The 19,504-nt window shown below is 57.0% G+C and overlaps 1 protein-coding gene across 3 annotated transcripts in view; it reads left to right on the top strand.

Annotated features, from left to right (window-relative positions):
* Znf592 (zinc finger protein 592) overlaps positions 1-17,907 on the top strand; it is a 30,812-nt gene extending 12,905 nt beyond the window's left edge. For all 3 annotated transcript variants that reach the window (XM_042670446.1, XM_042670448.1, XM_042670447.1), the window contains 8 exons: positions 989-3,155; positions 9,181-9,359; positions 13,499-13,675; positions 13,751-13,910; positions 14,138-14,425; positions 14,502-14,614; positions 14,929-15,064; positions 15,172-17,907. In XM_042670446.1, the coding sequence (XP_042526380.1) occupies positions 1,008-3,155; positions 9,181-9,359; positions 13,499-13,675; positions 13,751-13,910; positions 14,138-14,425; positions 14,502-14,614; positions 14,929-15,064; positions 15,172-15,705 (3,735 nt within the window). In that variant the 5' untranslated portion in view covers positions 989-1,007 and the 3' untranslated portion in view covers positions 15,706-17,907. The remainder of the gene's footprint in view (positions 1-988; positions 3,156-9,180; positions 9,360-13,498; positions 13,676-13,750; positions 13,911-14,137; positions 14,426-14,501; positions 14,615-14,928; positions 15,065-15,171) is intronic.
* The last annotated feature ends 1,597 nt before the right edge of the window (positions 17,908-19,504 follow it).

Genomic DNA, 19,504 nt, shown 5'->3' with positions numbered 1-19,504 from the left:
GGAGGCTGAGATCTGAGGATCGCGGTTCAAAGCCAGCCCAGGCAGGAAAGTTCGTGAGACTCATCTCAAATAAACTGCTAGAAAACCGGAAGTGGTGCTGTAGCTCAAGTGGTAGAGTGCTAGCCTTGAGCTGAAGAGCTGAGGGACAGCGCCCAGGCCCAGAGTTCAAGCCCCATGACTGACCAAAAAAAAAAAAAGAAATTTCTCTGAAGAAAGGGCCTTGTCATACCAACTTGCCAGTCTGGAGTTGTCTTTGCCCCTAGGGGCTCCACTACCTCTCCTGTAGGTGAAATTTGCTCTCACTTCAGACGCAGAAAGCCAGAGAGCTCTGTCCTTTAAACAGCCCAAGTTAGGGAATCAAGCGTGCACTTGCTGAGTAGAGAAAAAGATACCTGGGTGTGGATACCTGGGTGTGGTGTAAAGTCAGGTCTCCTGTGAGAATCAGAAGTGTCCTGCAGGGAGGAAGAGTTCGTGCCATTTTTGTTCTGTTTTTCTAGTGCCATTTTTATTGATTTACTCACATTGGCACTGAAGCTGGATCTCTGGGCCTTGCGCTTGCTAGGCAGGCACTCCGCCCCTTGAGCCAGGTCCCTTTCGCTTCTGTTGTATTTTGGATCAGCTCTGCTGTTGCGGCCTGGTGCTCGGGGATGAGAAGAGCACGCGCGTGTCTGAGTCAGCTTTCTAAGAAGGAGGCTTCTGGCGCGCACCGCCACTGCACGGCACCCACGCCCTGACGCCCCTGAACGTAGCGTGCGGGAGGGGCGCCCTCGCTCCTGGCCCAGAAGCCAGCCCGCGCTGCCCTTCCAAGAGGCTGTAAGAGCTGGCAGCGGGCTTGTCACTGTGCATAGCTGCTCCTCTCCTCTCTTCCCTGCAGCATGGGCGCCCAGGGAGATGCCCGCGTGAGGGGTTCCACATGGCTGGTGGGCATGGGCGTGGTGGCCGTGGATCTGTGCTCTGGGGTCACTCACATTGTCCCCTTCTTTCCTAGCCCTAGCCAGCATCCAGACATGGGGGACATGAAAACTCCCGACTTTGATGACCTTCTGGCTGCCTTCGACATCCCGGACCCCACCAGCCTGGACGCCAAGGAGGCCATCCAGACCCCCGGCGAGGAGAGGGAGGGCCCCCTGAAGCCCGTGGGCCTGTGCGCGGATGACAGTGCGGCCTTGTCGCACGCAGGGGCCGCGCCGGACGCACCAGCCGTGAGTGTCATCGTCAAGAATACCAGCCGCCAGGAGTCACTAGAAGCGGAGAAAGACCACATGGCACCCAGCCTCCTGCCCAATGGGTTCCGGGGCCCAGCGCCACCCCCGGAGCCCCACCCCGGCGGGAAGTTCGACTCCCCTTTTGTGAATGGAGATAGCGCCCGGAGCTTCCCTGGCAAGCTGGAGCTTCCCAAGTCAGAGCCGCTGCCAACCTTCAGCCAGTTCAGCCCCATCTCCAGCCCAGAGCCCGAGGACCCCATCAAAGAGCATGGCTTTGTGATCAAGTCCAAGCACGGAGCCGACAGTTACTTCCCCCCACCCCCTGGGTGCGGAGCCGTGGGGGGCCCGGTCCTCGAGGCTCTGGCTAAGTTTCCAGTGCCAGAGCTGCACATGTTCGACCACTTTTGTAAGAGAGAGCTGAAGCCGGAGCCCCTGCCCTTGGATGGCCGGCAGGAGCCAGGGCAGGGGGTGCAGAAGGCCGCGGAGCCTCACAAGGAGCTGGCTTCTGGCCAGTTTCTTGGGGAAGCCTTGGGGTTCGGCGGCCCCAGCAGTATTGAAGGGCTCCCTGCGCGGCGGGCCCCCGCGCTCAGTGCCTGCGCCTCCGCGCCCCCCCGGCAGCGCCTTAAGCCCGCGCACTCCAAGCTGTCCTCCTGCGTGGCTGCCCTGGTGGCCCTGCAGGCGAAGCGGGTGGCCGGCGTCGCCAGGGAGGACCACCCTGGCCACGCACAGGACCCCCCGGGGCCTGCCAGAGAGGCCCCCAAAGTGCCCAAGTCACCAAAGAGTCCCCGGAGCCCTCTGGAGGCCACGAGGAAGAGCGTGAAGCCATTGGACAGCCCGCGCAGTGCCAGCCCCCGCAGCACCTGCTCCGACAGCAGCAGCCGGGGCTCCCCGCCTGCCATCCCCAAAGTCAGGATCAAGACCATCAAGACGTCCTCGGGGGAAATCAAACGGACTGTCACCAGGGTCTTGCCCGATCCAGATGACCTGAGCAAGTCCCCCGCTGGGTCCCCTGTGGGGGGTGCCCCTGCGGAGGCTTCTAGCAAGGTGCCTGGGGATGAGGGCCTCCCCCAGCCTGTGGAGGGGCCGCCGGAGGCAGGCACGAGTTCAGGGAACCCCCGGGGGGACAGTGAAGGGGATGAGAGCTCTGGGCCTCAGGTCCCTAAGGGGGCAGTCCCTGGCCCGCAGGCAGGCAAGACGCAGCAGAGCACCGCCCTGCAGCCCACGGCCCCGGCCCACCTCCTGCCCAAGGCCGTGCACCTGGCCAACCTGAACCTGGTTCCCCACAGCGTGGCTGCCTCCGTGACAGCCAAGTCCTCCGCCCAGGGGCGGGGCCAGCCGCAGCCCCCCCACATGTCCGTGCCCCTGGTCCACCAGGTGCGGAAGGCCGCGCCCCTGATTGTGGAGGTCTTCAACAAGGTGCTCCACAGCTCCAACCCCGTGCCCCTCTACGCGCCAAACCTCAGCCCGCCCGCAGACAGCAGGATCCACGTGCCGGCCAGCGGCTACTGCTGCCTCGAGTGCGGGGACGCCTTCGCCTTAGAGAAGAGCCTGGGCCTGCACTACGCCCGGCGCAGCGTCCACATCGAGGTGCTGTGCACACTCTGCTCCAAGACGCTGCTCTTCTTCAACAAGTGCAGCCTGCTCCGGCACGCCCGCGACCACAAGGGCAGGGGCCTCGTCATGCAGTGCTCGCAGCTGCTGGTCAAGCCCATCGCTGCCGACCAGATGTTCGTGCCCGCCCCCCTGAACACCGCCACCGCCCCGGCCTCCCCCAAGCCAGGCTCCTCCTCGGGCAGCGCTGCCCCTCCAGTCCCGGCCTTGCCCCTCTACCCAGACCCCGTGCGGCTCATCCGGTATGGAACCAAGTGTCCCGAGTGCCACAAGCAGATGAGAGACTACATGGTGCTGGCCACGCACTTCCAGAGGGTAGCCAGCGAGACAGAGGGTCTGGTAAGCAGCCCATCCAGTGGTGCTGTCAGGATGAGGCTGATGTCCAGCAGGGGGGTGAGGGGGAACTCTCAACATGGGAGCAGTGGAGGAGTGCTAGGAGTCTCAGAAAGCACGCCCTGGCCATAGCGTGAAGTTATAGCAAGTCGAGCCGAGTGTGGTGTGCATGCCTGTAATCCCAGCATGTTGGAGGCTAAGGCAGGAGGATCGTCCATTTGAGGCCACCCTGAGCTACCTAGTGAGACCTCCGTCTCAAAAAAATGAGAGAGCTGGGAAGGTGGCTCAGAGGTAGTGTGCTCGCCTAGCATGCATGAAGCCCTGGGTTCCATTCCTCAGCACCACATACACAGAAAAAGCCAGAAATGGTGCCCTGGCTCAAGTGGTAAAGCGCTCGCCTTGAGCAAAAGAAACCCAGGGACCGTGCCAGGCCCTGAGTTCAAGCCCAGGACAGGCAAAGAAAGAAAAAGAGAAATGATCAGCAAGTATATTTTGGACATGCCGTTTTCCTCGACTCTGCCTCCAGTGGCTGTGAGGGGTTGTGGGCTTTTCTTGCATGGTCTCCTCTCTTCTGGTCTCGGAAGGGGCCTTCATGGTTTCTGCGTGGGGGCGGAAGGAGGTGAGTTACTGGCCCCTTGCCTCTGTCTCTTCTCGGAACTGTGTCTTCACAAGGTCCCCGTGCCTTCTCGTAGACACGCTCCCTTTGGAGCACCTCACCAGGCAGAGGCAGGCCCGAGCTAGAAGGAGGGCGGTGGACGGATATGTGTTCCTTGTAGCAGAAGTTTCCAGACCCTTCCCCTGCACCCATGTTTACAACACTTCAGGAAGGCAGTTGGCTTATCTGCTTGTTTTCAGTTGTGCTTAAGATCTGTTTTGTGTTTTTGTGCTGAGGCCGAGACTGGAATTCAAGACCTGCTCTTGCTTGCTCACATTGGCACTCTACCACTTGAGCTGTGCTTCAAGTCCAGCATTTTGCTGGTTAATTGGAGATGGAATCTCTCAGACTTTTCTGCCCAGGCTAACTTTGAACTACTGTCCTCTGATCTCGGCCTCCTGAATGTCCTAAGATGACAGGGGTGAGCCTCCCAGCACCCAACTTGATGGGGGTGTTTTGTTTTGTTTTTGTTGTGTTTTGTTTTTAAGAATCTTCCGGGAGCTGAGAATGCCCTTTGGTGTCCTCTGTGTTAGCGGCTCTCTGCATTAATTGTTCCCATCAAGAAAGAGGCCTCCAGCCAGGTGTGGCTATGTATTCCTGTAATCTCAATAGTCAAGAGACAGTGGCTAGCGGACTACAAGTTCTAGGCCAGCCTGAGCTACATAATGAGTCCTTGTTTAATAATAATGCCGGGGTGCTGGTGGCTTGCAGCTGTCATCCTAGCTACTCAGGAGGCTGAAATCTGAGGATTGCAGTTTGAAGCCAGCCCAGGCAGGAAAACACAGGAGACTCTTACCTCCAGGTAACTACCAAAAAAGCCAGAAGTGGAGTTGTGGTTCTAGAGGTAGAGCGCTAGCTTTGAGGGGGAGGAAAAAAGCTCAGGGAAAGCACCCAGGCACTGGGTTGGATAATAATAATAGTGATGTCAGATACTGGTGGCGTAAGCCTTTAAGCCTGGCTACTCTGGAAGCTGAGATCTGAGAACTAAGGTTAAAAGCCATCCCAGGTACACAAATCCTTGACACTCTTATCTCTAATTAATCACCGAAATGCCAGGAGTGGAGGTATGGCTCACATGGTACAGCACCAGCCATTTAAAGAGTGAGCCCTGGAGTTCAAGCCCCAGAACAAAGAGGACAGAAGGTCCTCACAAACCCACCCAGCCGGCCCAGCAGAGGCCTGGGTGGAAGCTGAGCAGCATGTGGGCTCTGGAGCCGCTGGGGCGGCTGCTGGCTGGGGGAGGGGGGAGGAGGGTGTGGGAGGGGGTGTGAGGAGCACCCCTGCCTCCCATGGCTCATAGCGACTTAGCCAAGGGGCTTCAGCAGGGGCTTTTCCATATTGCCCCTCACCCATCCTCCCAGTGCGCAGTGGAGGTCAGGGTGCAGGGCTCCAGGCTGGGCCCCTCTCACCCCTCTCCCCTGGGGAGCCGGACCAGAGCGCCCAGGCTGTCAGATGCAAAATCCACCGCTCAGCGTGACTTCCCAGTCCCAAGGAAGGGAGCTGGCGCTCTGGACCAAGAACAGGCCTGTGCTGGTGCCCTGCGCTCCCTGGCAGTGCCCAGGCTTCAGGCCGGTGGATCACACCTGTCATCCTAGCTACTCAGGGGGCTGAGATCTGAGGATCACAGTTCAAAGCCAGCCCTGGCAGGAAAGTCCATGAGACTCTTATCTCCAATAAACCACCAGAAAACCACAAGTGGCACTGTGGCTCAAGTGGTAGAGCGCTAGCATTGAGCAGAAAAAGCTCAGGGAGTTCAAGCCTCACGACCAACAAAAAAGAAAAGGAAAGGAAAAAGGTTCAACTCAAATATATTTTTTTACGTAATTGGGGAAATTTGAATGTAGACCTGCATTTGGTAACACTGAAGAATTGTTATTAACTTTATCACTCGTGGTGACAATATAGTTATGAAAGAGGTCCAGAAAGAAAAGACACTGCACGGGCTGCCAGGCCCTTTGCCCCTGCAGGGAGGTGCGTTCCCGGTGGGCAGACAGCCCTGCCGCCCGGCCGCCATGCCCACCCTGGAGGGCCTGAGCTTTTGCTCAAGACTAGCACCCTTCCACTTGAGCCACAGCTCTCCTTCTGGCTTTTTGTTTGGGTGGTTAATTGGAGATAAGAGTCTCATCCACAGCTGGGATGACAGATGTGAGCCACCGGCGTTCTTTTTTCTTTTTTTTTTTTTTTTGGGTCCGGTCGTGGGGCCTGAACTCTGGGCCTGGGCGCTGTCCCTCAGCTCTTCAGCTTAAGGCTAGCGCTCCACCACTTGAGCCACAGCGCCACTTCCGGCTTTTTCTGCTTATGTAGTGCTGAGGAATCGAACCCAGGGCCTCAGGCATGCAAGGCAAGCGCTCTACCACTGAGCTACCTTCCCAGCCCCCCTTACTCTTTGTTTTGTAGACTATAACCTAGCAATAAAGACCCAATTCAATTCAGATCCCGCTTTGATGAGGACAGGAGGCTGAGGTATTCCTCCTACTTCACCACTACAAGAGACACTTAAGTATCTGCAAGACTTACTTCTCATGCTAGTGACCTGAGTAGTGTGGTAATTCAGACCTCTTCATTATAAAGCTCCCTATCTCCCCTCCCCCTCCCTTCTCCCCTCCCCCTCTTCCTCTCTTCCTTTCTCCCTCTCCCTCCTCTCCCTCTCTCCTCCTCTCTCCCTCTGTCCCTCTCCCTCCCCCCCCGCCCCCCAGTGATCTGCTGATTGAGCCCATGTTCAGCCTTTTTGCTATGAGCAGAGCACAGTAGGTCTCTGCCCCAGTGGCCTGGACTGTGTTCACCCACTCAGCTTGTTCTATTGAAATTGGGGCCTAGAACCCGACCCCGACCCCCTACAGCCTGAGTGTCCAGGGCAACCCGTGTGAGCTGTATTAGCCAAAGTGTCCACGTTTTAACTAATGATTTAGAATCATCAGTAATCACTGTTTGAGTCTAATTTTATTAGGAGCTGCAAGGTGTGTTTTTCTCACATAGAAGCTGGGATTCTGTATAAAATAGCTTTCCCTCTTTCAGTAAGCCGTTAGGCTTCTCTGAAATAGAGTTCCTGTTGTGAAATGGGATAATTGGTTCCCTTTAATGAAGTAGCCAGTTGATCCCTGCCGATCTAGTGGTACTTTAAGAGATCCTCTGCTATTAATATTTTTAACATTGTGGCAAAAGGCACAGATACAGTTTCATTTTTAAGGTTTCCTTTCCTTTCCTCTCAAATATGTTCAATGCTGCATAACCAAATCTCCAGAATGCTTTCAATTGTCAAAAATAAAACCTTGTGAGCTGGGTGCTGGTGGCTCACGCCTGTCATCCTAGCTACTCAGGAGGCTGAGATCTGAGGATCACAGTTCAAAGCCAGCCCGGGCAGGAAACTCCATGAGACTATTACCTCCAATAAACCACTAGAAAACCAGAAGGGGTGCTGTGGCTCAAGTGGTAGAACACTCACCTTGAGCTGAAGAGCTGAGGAACAGCGCCCAGGCCCAGAGTTCAAGCCCCAGGACCGATTAAAAATAAATAAAAAATAAAACCTGTGCCCTAACTAGACGCAACTCCCCATTTTCCTCTCTACCCCAACCCCAAGCACAGTTGTGTTTCTGTCTCTTGAATGGCTGCCCTAGGTCTCTCAGGGATGGGGTTCTTTTGTGAATGCTTCACTGAATAGGTCCTCGTCACCCAGGTAATAGATATGTCAGAATTTCCTTCTTTTAGAAGACAGCCAGGTGTAGTTACAGGTGACACCTATAATTCCGGCACCAGAAGGACCTGGAATTGAAAACCAACTTTGCTCCATAGGGGCACCCTACCTTAAAAAATTCCCAGCCAGGCACCGGTGGCTCACGGCTGTCATCCTAGCTGCTCAGTAGGCTGAGATCTGAGGATCGCAGTTTGAATCTCCAGTGAACCATAAGAAAACCAGAAGTGGTGCTGTGGCTTAAAGTGGTAGAGTGCTAGCCCCTTGAGCAAAAGAGCACAGAGCTGGGTGCTGGTGGCTCATACTTATTATCCTAGCTACTCAGAAGGCTGGGCCCTGAGGATTGTGGTTGGAAGCCAGCCTGGGCAGTAAATTCTGAGACTCTTATTGCCAGTAAACTATTCAGAAAAAGCAGGAAGTGGTGCCATGGCTCAAGTGGTAGAGCTCTGGCCTTGAGCACAAAGAGGCTTAAGGATAGCACCCAGGCCCAGAGTTCAAGCCCCTGGACTGACAGGAAAAAAAAATACCCAAACCGTGTGTGTGTGTGTGTGTGTGTGTGTGTGTGTGTGTGTGTGTGTGTGTGTGTGTGTGTGTACATGTGCGTGCATGCGTGTCCATACATAGCCTACTTTTTGGTGAGCCGTTCATCTATTGGTGGCTTGCCTTTCTTCCATGTCCTAGCTGGTCTGAATAATCCAGTGTAGAAACAAGTGTGTCGGTGAATCTTTGTGTTGGCAAATCCATTTTTTGTTTGTTAGTCGTGGGGCTTGAACTCTGGGCCTGTCCCTTAGCTTTTATCTTTTTTTTTTTTCTTCTCAGTACTGGTACTCTTACTACTTGAGCCACAGCTCCACTTCTAGCTTTTTGTTAATTGGAGCCTATAGACTTAGGGACTTTTCCTGTCTGAGCTGGCTTTGAACCATAATCCCCCAAACTTAGCTTCCCTAGTGGCTAGGCTTACAGATGTGAGCTTGGAAAAAGACTTTTAAAGGGAGCAATGGACAAAGATACATTTGTAGTGGGCCTCACTTTTTTTTTTGGTCAGTCGTGGAGCCTGAACTCTGGGCCTGGGCGCTGTCCCTCAGCTCTTCAGCTGAGCTCTACCACTTGAGCCCCAGCGCCACTTCTGGCTTGTTCTGCTTATGTGGTGCTGAGGAATCGAACCCAGGGCTCGTGCATGCAAGGCGAGCGCTCTACCACTGAGCCACCTTCCCAGCCCCGGGCCGCACTTTTAAAGTAGAGCCTCCCTGCCTTCCTCTTTCCTTGCCTCCCCGCCCCCGCTCATGTTGTCCAGGCTAGTCTTGAACTTGCAACCCTCCTGCCTCAGCCTCTCGAGGGCTGGGACTGCAGCTGAACCACCACCTCCTCACGCCGCACTCTTGGTTGGGAGCAGAGCTCTCCCCCAGGCTCTCCTGTGGCCCAGGCACGCGGTTCCTCAGTGGGGAGTGCGCTGTGGGAGCAGTGTCCTCTTCTGGCTCCTCCAGGAGGCAGGTGGGGTCGTTCGGCCCCAGCCGTGTGGTGGCCCAGGAAAGGCCTAGGCCTCACAAGGCGGCACGTACAGAGTAGAGTGCCCATGTAAGCCCTCATAACGAGGACCCGCAGTAGCACCAGCGATGCTGGGAGGGGCGGACCCCCCCCCCCCCCGCACCTGCCACCCACATCACCTGCTTTCTCGGTGTCTTCCCTAGACCTGCCAAGTGTGCCAGATGCTGCTGCCCAACCAGTGCAGTTTCTGTGCCCACCAGAGGGTCCACGCGCACAAGTCTCCCTACTGCTGCCCGGAGTGCGGGGTCCTCTGCCGCTCCGCCTACTTCCAGACCCATGTGAAGGAGAACTGTCTGCACTACGCCCGCAAGGTGGGCTACAGGTGGGTGCTGCCGGCCGCGCCCCGGCGCCCGGTCCTCTCCCCAGGCTGGAGCTTAACATTTGGGCTTGACCTTTTTGGTTTAGTTTTGCTTTAATTTGAACTCGGGGCCTTGAGCTTGTGAGGCAGGGGCTCTGCCACTTGAGCTTTGTGCTTGTTGGGTTTTCGTGTAGAGCCTCATGCTAACACTGCCCTGGCCAATCTCGGACTGTGGTGTGGCCATGTCAGTTGCTGGGGTCACAGGTCTAAACCACTGTGACAAGTTGAGGTTTGGTCTTAACCCATGGGACAAGAATTTGGGTGGTATAGAGCCAGGCACTGGTGCTCACGCCTGTCGTCCTAGCTACTCAGGAGGCTGAGATCTGAGAATCACAGTTCAAAGCCAGCCTGGGCAGGAAAGGCTGTGAGACTCTTTATCTCCAATAAACCACTCAGAAAACCAGGAGTGGCGCTGTGGCTCAAGTGGTAGAGCACTCACCTTGAGCTGAAGAGCTGAGGGACAGCGCCAAGCCCCAAATTTCAAGCCCCACGACTTAACAACAACAAAAAAATTTGGGTGGTATAAATAGATCCAATGCCAACAAACCCTGTGCAGTGTGAACCGGGAGAAGAAGAATGGAACGAATATTCTACCAAGTGTGTGTGTGTGTGCACACGCGTGTGTGTGCGTGTGCACACGTGTGCATGTGTGAGCTGACACAGCTTTCACTGAGGTCCTCATGCTCTTGCTTACCTTTTGCAGTGGAGGCTGGTACTACTTCTCCTGGCATGCTTCCATGTCCAGCTTTTTGCTGGTTAATTCTTCTGCTTGGCTTCCCACTGTGATCCTCAGACCTCAGCCTCCTGAGTAGCTGGGATTACAGCTGTGAGCCACCAGCGCCCGGCTAGAGGCATGCTTTGTAATTCCTACACAGGGTAGGCTGAGGCAGGAAGAACACAGGGTTAAGGACAGCCTGGGCAGTGTAAGGAGCCTTTGTCTCTAAAATTAACAACAAGCTCTCAACTTCAAGGAGGGGTACTTCAGTCGGCTCACAGGACTCACTGTATCGGACTTGTCAGGAAGGCTTTCTAAGCAAGCCGGGACTTACCGGCAGAAGAAAGAGGAGAGCATATTGGCAAGGGTGCAGGAAGGGAGACAGCAAGCATCGTGAGCTGAGCTGACGGAGTAAGCAGTGGTTGGACGCCTGTCAGGCAGCCTGGGCTGGGGGTGAGCAGCCGGCCAGGAGCGGCTGGCCCGGCCCTAGAACGCCCTGTGTCCCCAGACCAAGGGAAGACTGAAGCCACGACTGTAAGCACCTGGAGAGAGACCTGTGACCTGGGTGGTTGAGAAGCTGATTCGCACTGGAGGCTGCCTCCGAGAAGCCTCCACCATGGGGCCCGAGAGAAGCTAGATTTGAAAGGGTTTGGGAATTCGCAGCATGAAGATTTCCTGACCAGGAAGGCTCAGTGGGGAGTACCAGGTTTCAGACTTGGTGTAAACATTGGACAGATTGACAGCTTCCTCTAACTCCCCTCCTTTTCCTTCCTTCCCCTCCCCTCTTCTTCCTGCCCTTTCTCAATTTACTACTCCCTTTTTTCTGATGGTAGAGGTATTGAGCACCAACTGCTGTGTCTCTTCCTTGGAGATTTGTCTATGCAGGTCCTTAGCCCATTTTACAAGCTGGTTCATTTGACATCTTAATGAGTTGTGAGAGTTTAAAAAAATATCTATTCTGGATAATAATAATAACCTAATAAGTTCCTTGTTAAATTTTGAATGGTAAATACTTCTTCCTATTCTTTTGAAGCTAATGTTTGGTGAATTCTAAAGAGACACCTGTGTTAATCTCACTGAGCCATACTAAAGAGTATACCAAATTTTTAAAATATAATTCTATTGTTATAAATAAAGTATATACAGGGTTAGGAATGTGACTTAGTGGTAGAATGCTTGCCTAGCATGCATGAAGCCCAGGGTTTTATTCCTCAGTACCACATACACAGAAAAAGCCAGAAGTGGTGCTGTGGCTCAAGTAGTAAAGCGCTAGCCTTGAGCAAAAGAAGCTCAGGGACAGCACCCAGGCCCTGAGTTCAAGCCCCAGGACTGGCAAAAAAAAAAAAAAAAAAAAGGTTATACACAAGGGTGTTTCGCAGTCTAGGTAATACGTACATTTCTCTTTTGGACAATGTCGTCCCTTCCTTTGCTTTCCCCCAGTACCAAATTACTTGATTTTTATTTATTTATTTTTTATTGTTGTTGTTGTTGGTCATAGGACTCTTCACCTCAAGTCTAGTGATCTACCACTTGCGCCACTTCCGGCTTTCTGGTGGTTCATTGGAGATAAGAGTTTCACAGACTTTCCTGTCCAGGCTGGCTTTTAATCTCGATTCTCAGATCTCAGCCTCTTGAGTAGCTAGGATGACAGGTGTGAGCCACTAGCACCCAGCTTCACTGTTTTTTTTTTTGTTTTTTGGTTTTCTTTTTGTTGGTCGTGGGGCTTGAACTCTGGGCCTGGGCGCTGCAGCTCAAGATGGGCTCTCTACCGCTTGAGCCACAGTGCCACTTCCGGTTTTCTAGTGGCTTATTGGAGACAAGAGTCTCACGGATGTTCCTGCCCGTGCTGGCTTTGAACCACGATCCTCAGATCTCAGCCTCTTGAGTAGCTAGGATTACAGGCGTGAGCCACCAGCACCCAGCTACATGTGTTTTCTTACTTCTGTTCTTACCTCTGTTCTCGGTAAGATTTCCAAAGGGTCAGCTGCTAGAGAAATGAATGGATGAATCTTCAGTAGCACTTGAAGAATAGATTTATTTCATTTCTGCAGGAATTTAGTCAAACTGGACAAATAAAGCCAGGAGAGAAAATGTGCCAGTAGGTCATGTGACGGGGAGGGAGGGAGCTGCTTTCCCTAGATCGCGTCTACCTGGCACTGGATGTATTTAGAAATATGTTGATTTTTTTCCTCCTCAGATTTCATTACTTTATTCAGCAGAACTAGAAGTAAGTAGCTTGTTTAGAAATATTGAGAAAGTAAGTAGCTTGTTTAGAGATATTGTGAATTTTTTTTAAGATGATTTTTTTTTTTTTTTTTTTTTTGGGTCCAGTCGTGGGGCCTGAACTCTGGGCCTGGGCGCTGTCCCTCAGCTCTTCAGCTCAAGGCTAGCGCTCTACCACTTGAGCCACAGCGCCACTTCCGGCTTTTTTTCTTTTTGTTTATGTGGTGCTGAGGAATCGAACCCAGGGCCTCATGTATGCAAGGCAAGCGCTCTACCACTGAGCCACCTTCCCAGCCCAGAGATACTGTGAGTTTTTTAATGATACTAGGCTTTGAACCTAGGGTCTTGTACTTGCTCGACAGGTACTCTACCACTTGAGCCATGTCCCTAGCTGGGGTTTTTTGTTCTTGCTTTATTATGTAGGGTCTTTCAAGACCATTATCTTCTTACCTGTGCCTTCCTAGGACTGGGATCACATATGTACAACTCTGTGCTTGGCTTGCTGGGTAAGATGAGACCTCACTTTTTTCCTGGGCTTAGCTTGAGCCTGCCTCCCCCCATAGGTGTGGTTACAGACACATGCCAGCCCTAGAAAAATGTGTTATGGAAGCGTGCGTCCGTCTCCTGTGAGTGCTCCTCAGAATCTATTGTAGCAGCCCTCATGCTCAACCCCTGCTCCTTGCTAATTGTGTGCAGTGGCGATTCTTTGAACCTCACCCCCAAGCACCTTCTCAAAAAGGAAGAGGGAAGAGTGGTCAGAATTCTGCAATGGAGAAGAGATGGCACTGTCCTGCGGCGAGCGTGGCGTTGGCCCTTGACTACTGGGCCCCTGGAATGTGGAACTGAGCAGCCGCACTGACCTCCCACACTGAGTCCCACCCTGTGGGACACTGTCGCGCCCGCCCGCCCGCATTCCCAGCGGTTGGCGGCCGCCCCAGCCCCAGCCCGTGGCCTTCTGGGATCCTGCCTGGACTTAGGCCTCTTTCCTGGCATTTCCCGGCCTCTCTGCACTCTGACTGGCAGAAAGGCACCCTGGCCGCCAGGTTGGGCTGGGCTTTCTCCTCACCTCGCCTCCAGGCACGACAGGGCAGGGTGCTCTGGGGAAGCCCAGTGCCGGGGCCCCCCTCAACCCGCCCCACCTCTAACGCCCCCGTCTCCCATCCAGGTGCATCCACTGTGGGGTTGTCCACCTGACCTTGGCCTTGCTGAAGAGCCACATCCAGGAGCGACACTGCCAGGTCTTCCACAAGTGTGCGTTCTGCCCCATGGCCTTCAAGACGGCCAGCAGCACTGCGGACCACAGCGCCGCCCAGCACCCGGCCCAGCCCCACAGGCCCTCCCAGTGAGTGCAGGGCGGGGTGCCCCTGCCAGAGTGGGGTGGAGGGACTGCTGTTCTGACCCGGCCCTGTCTCACCAGGCTCATTTACAAGTGCTCCTGTGAGATGATCTTCAACAAGAAGAGGCACATTCAGCAGCACTTCTACCAGAACATCAGCGCCACGCAGACCAGTGTGTTCAAGTGCCCCGAGTGCCCGCTGCTGTTCCCGCAGAAGCCCGAGCTGGTGCAGCACGTCAAGGTGGAGCCTGGGGGGGGTCAAGGTGGAGCCTGAGGCGGGGGGGGGGGGGGGGGGAGCCTGAGGCGGGGGGAGGGGAAGGGGGAGCCTGAGGCGGGGGGGGGGGGGGAGGGGAAGGGGGAGCCTGAGGCGGGGGGGGGGGAGGGGGAGGGGGAGCCTGAGGCGGGGGGGGGGGGGGGAGGCTGAGGGAGGCCTGGCCAGGCGCTCACCCTGCACCGTCCCCTGCCCAGGTCACCCACGGTGTTCCCCGGAACGTGGAGGAGCTGTCCAGCCTGCAGTCCTCGGGGGACGCGTCCTCCAGCCGCCCCGGCCCGCGGCCCCCTGCAGAGCCCCCGGCCCCCAGCGTGGCCGCGCGAGGCAGCGCCCTGCCCTCCAGCCGCTGGGGCCGGCCAGACGCCCACCGCAGGGCTGACGCGAGGCCCCGGCTGAGGGCCTCGGGGTGGACCTGCCAGGAGTGCCAGGAGTGGGTTCCGGACCGCGAGAGTTATGTGTCCCACATGAAGAAGAGCCACGGGCGGGTAAGTGCCCGGGAGGCGGGGACCCCTGGGTGGCAGCACGGTCAGGGCCGTAACCCAGCGCGCTGCCTGTCCGCAGACGCTGCGGCGGCACCCGTGCCGGCAGTGCGGGCAGTCCTTCCACACGCCCAGCAGCTTGCGCAAGCACATCCGCAACAACCACGACACCGCGAGGAAGGTCTACACCTGCGGGTGAGTGCCCGCCCCTGCGCGGTGCCCCCCGCGGAGCCACTGCCCGCCCTCCCGAGGGGCCTCTCCCGGGAGACCAAGGGCGGGAAGGGCTCTGGCCACTCCGCCATAGCGCTGGGTTCCAAGGCGAAGGGTCGGGGAGAGGCCTGCCCGTGCCGCCAGGACCTAGGGGTCTTTCCCGTGGCCAGTCTGGCCTGTGGGCCCAGGGCCAGCTCCCGGGAAGCACCTGCTGCTCTCTGCCCCTGGCCCGCCCTGCAGGAGCGCTGCTCCCCACAGCCCTGGGCACGCCCAGACCCGCCGGGCACTGTGCTCCGCAGGTACTGTGTGGAGGACAGCCCCAGCTTCCCTCGGCCCTCGCTCCTGCAGAGCCACGTCAGCCTTATGCACGGCATCCGCAGCCCCGATTTGAGCCCCACGTCCAAAGTCACACCGCCAGGCGGCCGCTCCCCACAGGTGAGTGCCCCGCGACGCCCGGGCATGGGGCGGCCCCGGTCCTCAGAGCTGTGGGTGTGGGGCTGGCAGAGCGCCCGGCGCCCTCCTGAGCCCCCGCCCTCCCCCAGGCAAACCGGCTGAAAAGAGCCGTCGGCACAGGCGATGCCCCGGGCACCAGCAACGGCACCACCGCGTCTTCCACCAAAAGGCACAAGTCGCTTTTCCAGTGTGCAAAATGTGGCTTTGCCACGGACTCAGAGCCGGAGTTTCAGAGCCACGTACCTCAGCACCACGTGGACAGCTCCACGGCCCAGTGCCTCCTGTGCGGCCTGTGCTACACATCCACCAGCTCCCTCAGCCGCCACCTCTTCATCGTCCACAAAGTGAGAGACCAGGAGGAGGAGGAGGAAGAGGAGGAGGAGGAGGAGGTGGTGAAGGTGAAGGTGGAGGCTGCAGATCCACAGGAAGGCTCTGGGGAGGAGGTGGCCATGGAAACAAGGGAGAATGGACTAGAAGCCTGTGCGGCAGAGCCCTTGCGGGCTGCCCCCGAGGCTCAGAGGTCACTGGGCGTAGCCCAGACCGAGGGTGGCGCCCGCGATGCCCAGAGCCGGCTGCGGGCTTCTCAGGACCAGGACAGCCCCGCGCTGTCCCCTCAGGTGTGACCCGCGGCTGGGCGTGTGTGGTCAGGTTGGTCCGGGGCCCATCGCCAGCTTTGGAGGGTGTGGCCGGGGTGCGGGGTGCGGGGCCCACCTGAGCCGTGGGTTTGTGTCCCCTTGCCCAGAAACACGGGATGGCCCTGGACCCTCTGTTCTGCGTTTGCTTCTGTTATTTATGGCCTTGTGCTGCTTCCTGGTCTCCACTGCGGCCCATGGCCTGCCCTGGCTGCTGTGCCACCCCGGCGGCTCTGCCATCCGGGGGCTCTGCCGCCCTGGTGCACCGCCCCCCTCAGCCGCTGAGCTTTCTGGTCCCCGCTTGCTGCCTTCAGCCCGGGTGTCCTCAGGCCCTGCCTGCACACACCAGCTCTCCTTCCTGCCTTCAGGGCCCAGGAAGAGGGGAGTGAGGGGGGTCGACACCCCAAGGCCTGGGTCACCTTGCCCTTCCTGCCTGTCCCTCTGCGCCCGCGTGGAGCTGGAGGGGCGGGCGGGCAGCATGGCCGTGGCGGGCAGGTGCCAAGACCTGGACACCTCCGGAAGGGGTGCGCAGGCCTTCGCTGCCCACGGCCGTGGGGAGCTGTGTCGTCACTCAGGGCCGGCCCGGCAGGCAGCCCCCGCCTCCGGCCGCACTCGGTTGCTCAGACTATGTTTCAAATAAAATCTTCTTGCCGCACAGGTAGGCTCTTGTATTCCTCTGGGGGCGCCTGGCCTCCCTGTTCCACTGGAGGGTCCTTGTCCATCCCTTCTAGAATAGAGCTTCCCGTCCAAGGAGATGGGTGGGGGCGCCTGGTCCTCTGGCTCTGCAGGGCTGGGTGCAGGGTCGGGGTTGCAGCTAGGCCGCCCCGCGTCTCTGGGCCTGGAAGCCTGTCATTGCCCTCGTTCCTGCAAAAACCTAGGAGAGTCCAGGCCAGGGGTGGGCCGGCCCTGGGCTGGGGAAGGCCTGTCCTGCCCGGACGGGCGAGGTGCCAGCCAGGTCCTCGGTCCCCCCAAGCGGCCTGCGGGCTCCCAGGGGAGGGAATCCTGCCGGAGCTCTCCACAACCCAAGCAGTGCGCGTTTGTCTCTGTCAGCTGCCACGCTTTTCGGTGGGAAGGTGAGGCTGGCCCCGTTCCTCCCTGCTGGTGCTGGCAGGGTGGCCCTGGCCTCACCCCGCTGGCCGTGACGCTCCGGCCTCCTTCCGTCTGCCCGCCGGCACCCACCGCCCCGCCTCAGCGTCCAGAGCAAGGTCGGAGGCTGACAGGGCCGGCGCCTGCACCCTCCCCCTCACAGCCGGGACGGGGGAGATGGCAGGTAAGCTGCCTGCGGCTCCCTGCGCCCCGAGAGGCGGGGGCCGCCCTCAGAACCCCCAGTGCTCCCAGCCCCCCTCCGCACAAGCCCCTGGGCGTGCAGCTCCCCTTCAAGATGGCCTCACACCCGCTCATCTAGTAGGTGTGACAGCAGGACCCAGTTAGTCCTCAGACCTCAGCCATTCCCCCATTTGACAGAGAGGAAACGGAGATGGCGACGCCCAGTGACAGCCTCCAGCTGTCCCCGACTTCCCAAACAGCAGGGGTCCTGTCCGGGCGCCCATGCCTCCCCCAGCCCCAGGAGGGCCCTGCTGACCCTGCTCCTGCATGAGGCCCGTGAGCAACCCCACCGTCCGTCCTCCTGGGGGTTTCCTTTGCCATCCAGGACCCTCTAGAAGGTTCCTAACCCTTGCAGCTCCTCTGATTTCTCCTGTGGGGTCAGACTCAGCCTGGCTGGGACGGGCGTGGAAGATCCGAACCTGTCTGTGCTGTGAGGCCGAGGAATGACTAGTATTTATTCTCCAAGTGCTTTATCTCTGTAAAATGATATGCCAATTGTTGTAGAAAGAACTTTCCCCTTAACTTATGTACACAGTCTGGCTTTTCAAACTTAAGTTCCGTGCTTTCTGTCCCTAAGACTGAGGCACCCTGTTCTCTCCCTTCTGTACATTCTGCAGTGGCAGTTTCTCATTTTTGTGTTTGTTTTGGAAACCAGACGCATATCCATGGTGAGATTTTACCAGTACAGAAGAATATATGACAAAAAGTAAACTCCCAGGAACATCGGCGCCTTAGTCCCGCCCCCCATCCTGTCAGTCACTGTTGCCTGTGTCTTGTGTACCCTTTCAGAGTAATTCTATGCATTTACAAGTTTATAAATATGTATATTTATATATCTATTTTTAATACAAGCAGTAGCATTCTATACACCGCGTTCTGAAGCTTGCTTTTTTTCCCCATTTACATATATAATTTTCTCTGGGCTTTTCTAGTTCATAGACAATCTGCTTGGAACCCCCTTACTCCAATGCACTCTGCCTTCTAGGAGGCTCTTTGCCAAGGGGGTTGAGCTCCCCAAACTGGTCTTGGTGAGGGCTTTGGATACGGTTTAAAAGTGGCAAAAGGATGGAAGTGGCGCTGTGGCTCAATGGTAGGACGCTAGCCTTGAGCTGAAGAGCTGAGGGACAGTGCCCAACAAAAACAAAAATTATACTCCCACTACATGGGGCTGGGAAGGTGGCTCAGTGGTAGAGCGCTTGCCTTGCATGCCTGAGGCCCTGGGTTCAATTCCTCAGCACCACATAAGCAAAAATTAAAAAGCTGGTAGTGGCGCTATGGCGCAAGTGGTAGAGTGCTAGCCTTGAGCTGAAGAGCTGAGGGACAGCGCCCAGGCCCAGAGTTCAGGCCCCACGACCAGACCCCCAAAAAAAAAAAATGGCAAAAGGAGGGCTGGGAATGTGGCTTAGTGGTACAGTGCTCGCCTAGCATGCATGAAGCCCTGGGTTCGATTCCTCAGTACTACATACACAGAAAAAGCCAGAAGTGGCGCTGTGGCTCAAGTGGTAGAGTGCTAGAATTCAGTACAGAGAGGCTCAAGAACAGCCCAAGCCCTGAGTTCAAGCCTCAGGACTGGCTAAAAAGAAAAAAAAAACTACAGAAGGAGGAGAGCGGGCGGGTGGACAGTGAAGAGGCCGAGACAGGGAAGAGAACAGAATGTTCCTCTCTGGGCTGGGGTGTGGCTCGGTGGCAGAGCCCTGGCCTACCCTGTGGGGCCCTGAGTTCAATCCCTAGCCGCTCCCTTCCTCCAGAAGAGGAGTGGAGAAGCAGGCGGGAGACTGCACTCGGGCTTCAGGGTAGCAGTGGAGGTCACACCTGATTCTTGGTGGCCGCTCTTGGTGAGCAGCCATTCTGGGATGTCGTCCAGCTTTCTCAGCAGTGAGAACATGTAGTTGTAGAGGAAAGGGAAGGCTTAGATAGGAAGCCGGCCACACAAAAGACTTGGGGATGAGGAGAGGCTGAGCAGATAGAGGCTGAGCAGGGAGAGGCTGGGCTGGGAGGGTCTTTCTGAGACACGTTGGGGACTTGGCCCAGTCAGCTCAGGCTGCCCACGCTGCCCAAGCTGCCCACGCTGCTGCGGGCTGGGGAAGCCTTGCCTTCCCTCCAGTTCCCCTTCCAACCCAAGCAGAATCAGGAGTGGCTCCTGGTTGCCAGGGGCCACATCTCCAGTCCTGGCCCCAGCACGCTGGCGGGCTTGAGCTCTCGGGGTAAGATCGGACCAGTGGTCCTAGGACTGCAGAGTGGTCCTCGGGAAGGGAGGCTTACAGGGCGTCCAGGAGCAGCAGAGATGTGGGCTTCGTGGAGGTCAGAGCTAAGCAGGGGCTTAGGAGAACAGTGGGGTGGAGGAGGAGCAGGAGGAGCTGGCTTGCAGCCTGCGCCCCCGGACCGTCTGCGGCTGAGGCGTTGGCAGGAATCCGGTGGAGGCCAAACAAAGCAGAGCGAGATCTGGAGCGTGCCCAGCCCGCGC

The sequence above is a fragment of the Dipodomys spectabilis genome, unplaced genomic scaffold, assembly GCF_019054845.1.
Source record: "Dipodomys spectabilis isolate Male_0828 unplaced genomic scaffold, ASM1905484v1 ptg000552l, whole genome shotgun sequence".
Lineage (NCBI taxonomy): Eukaryota > Metazoa > Chordata > Mammalia > Rodentia > Heteromyidae > Dipodomys > Dipodomys spectabilis.
This window is presented reverse-complemented; position numbering and strand designations above follow the sequence as displayed.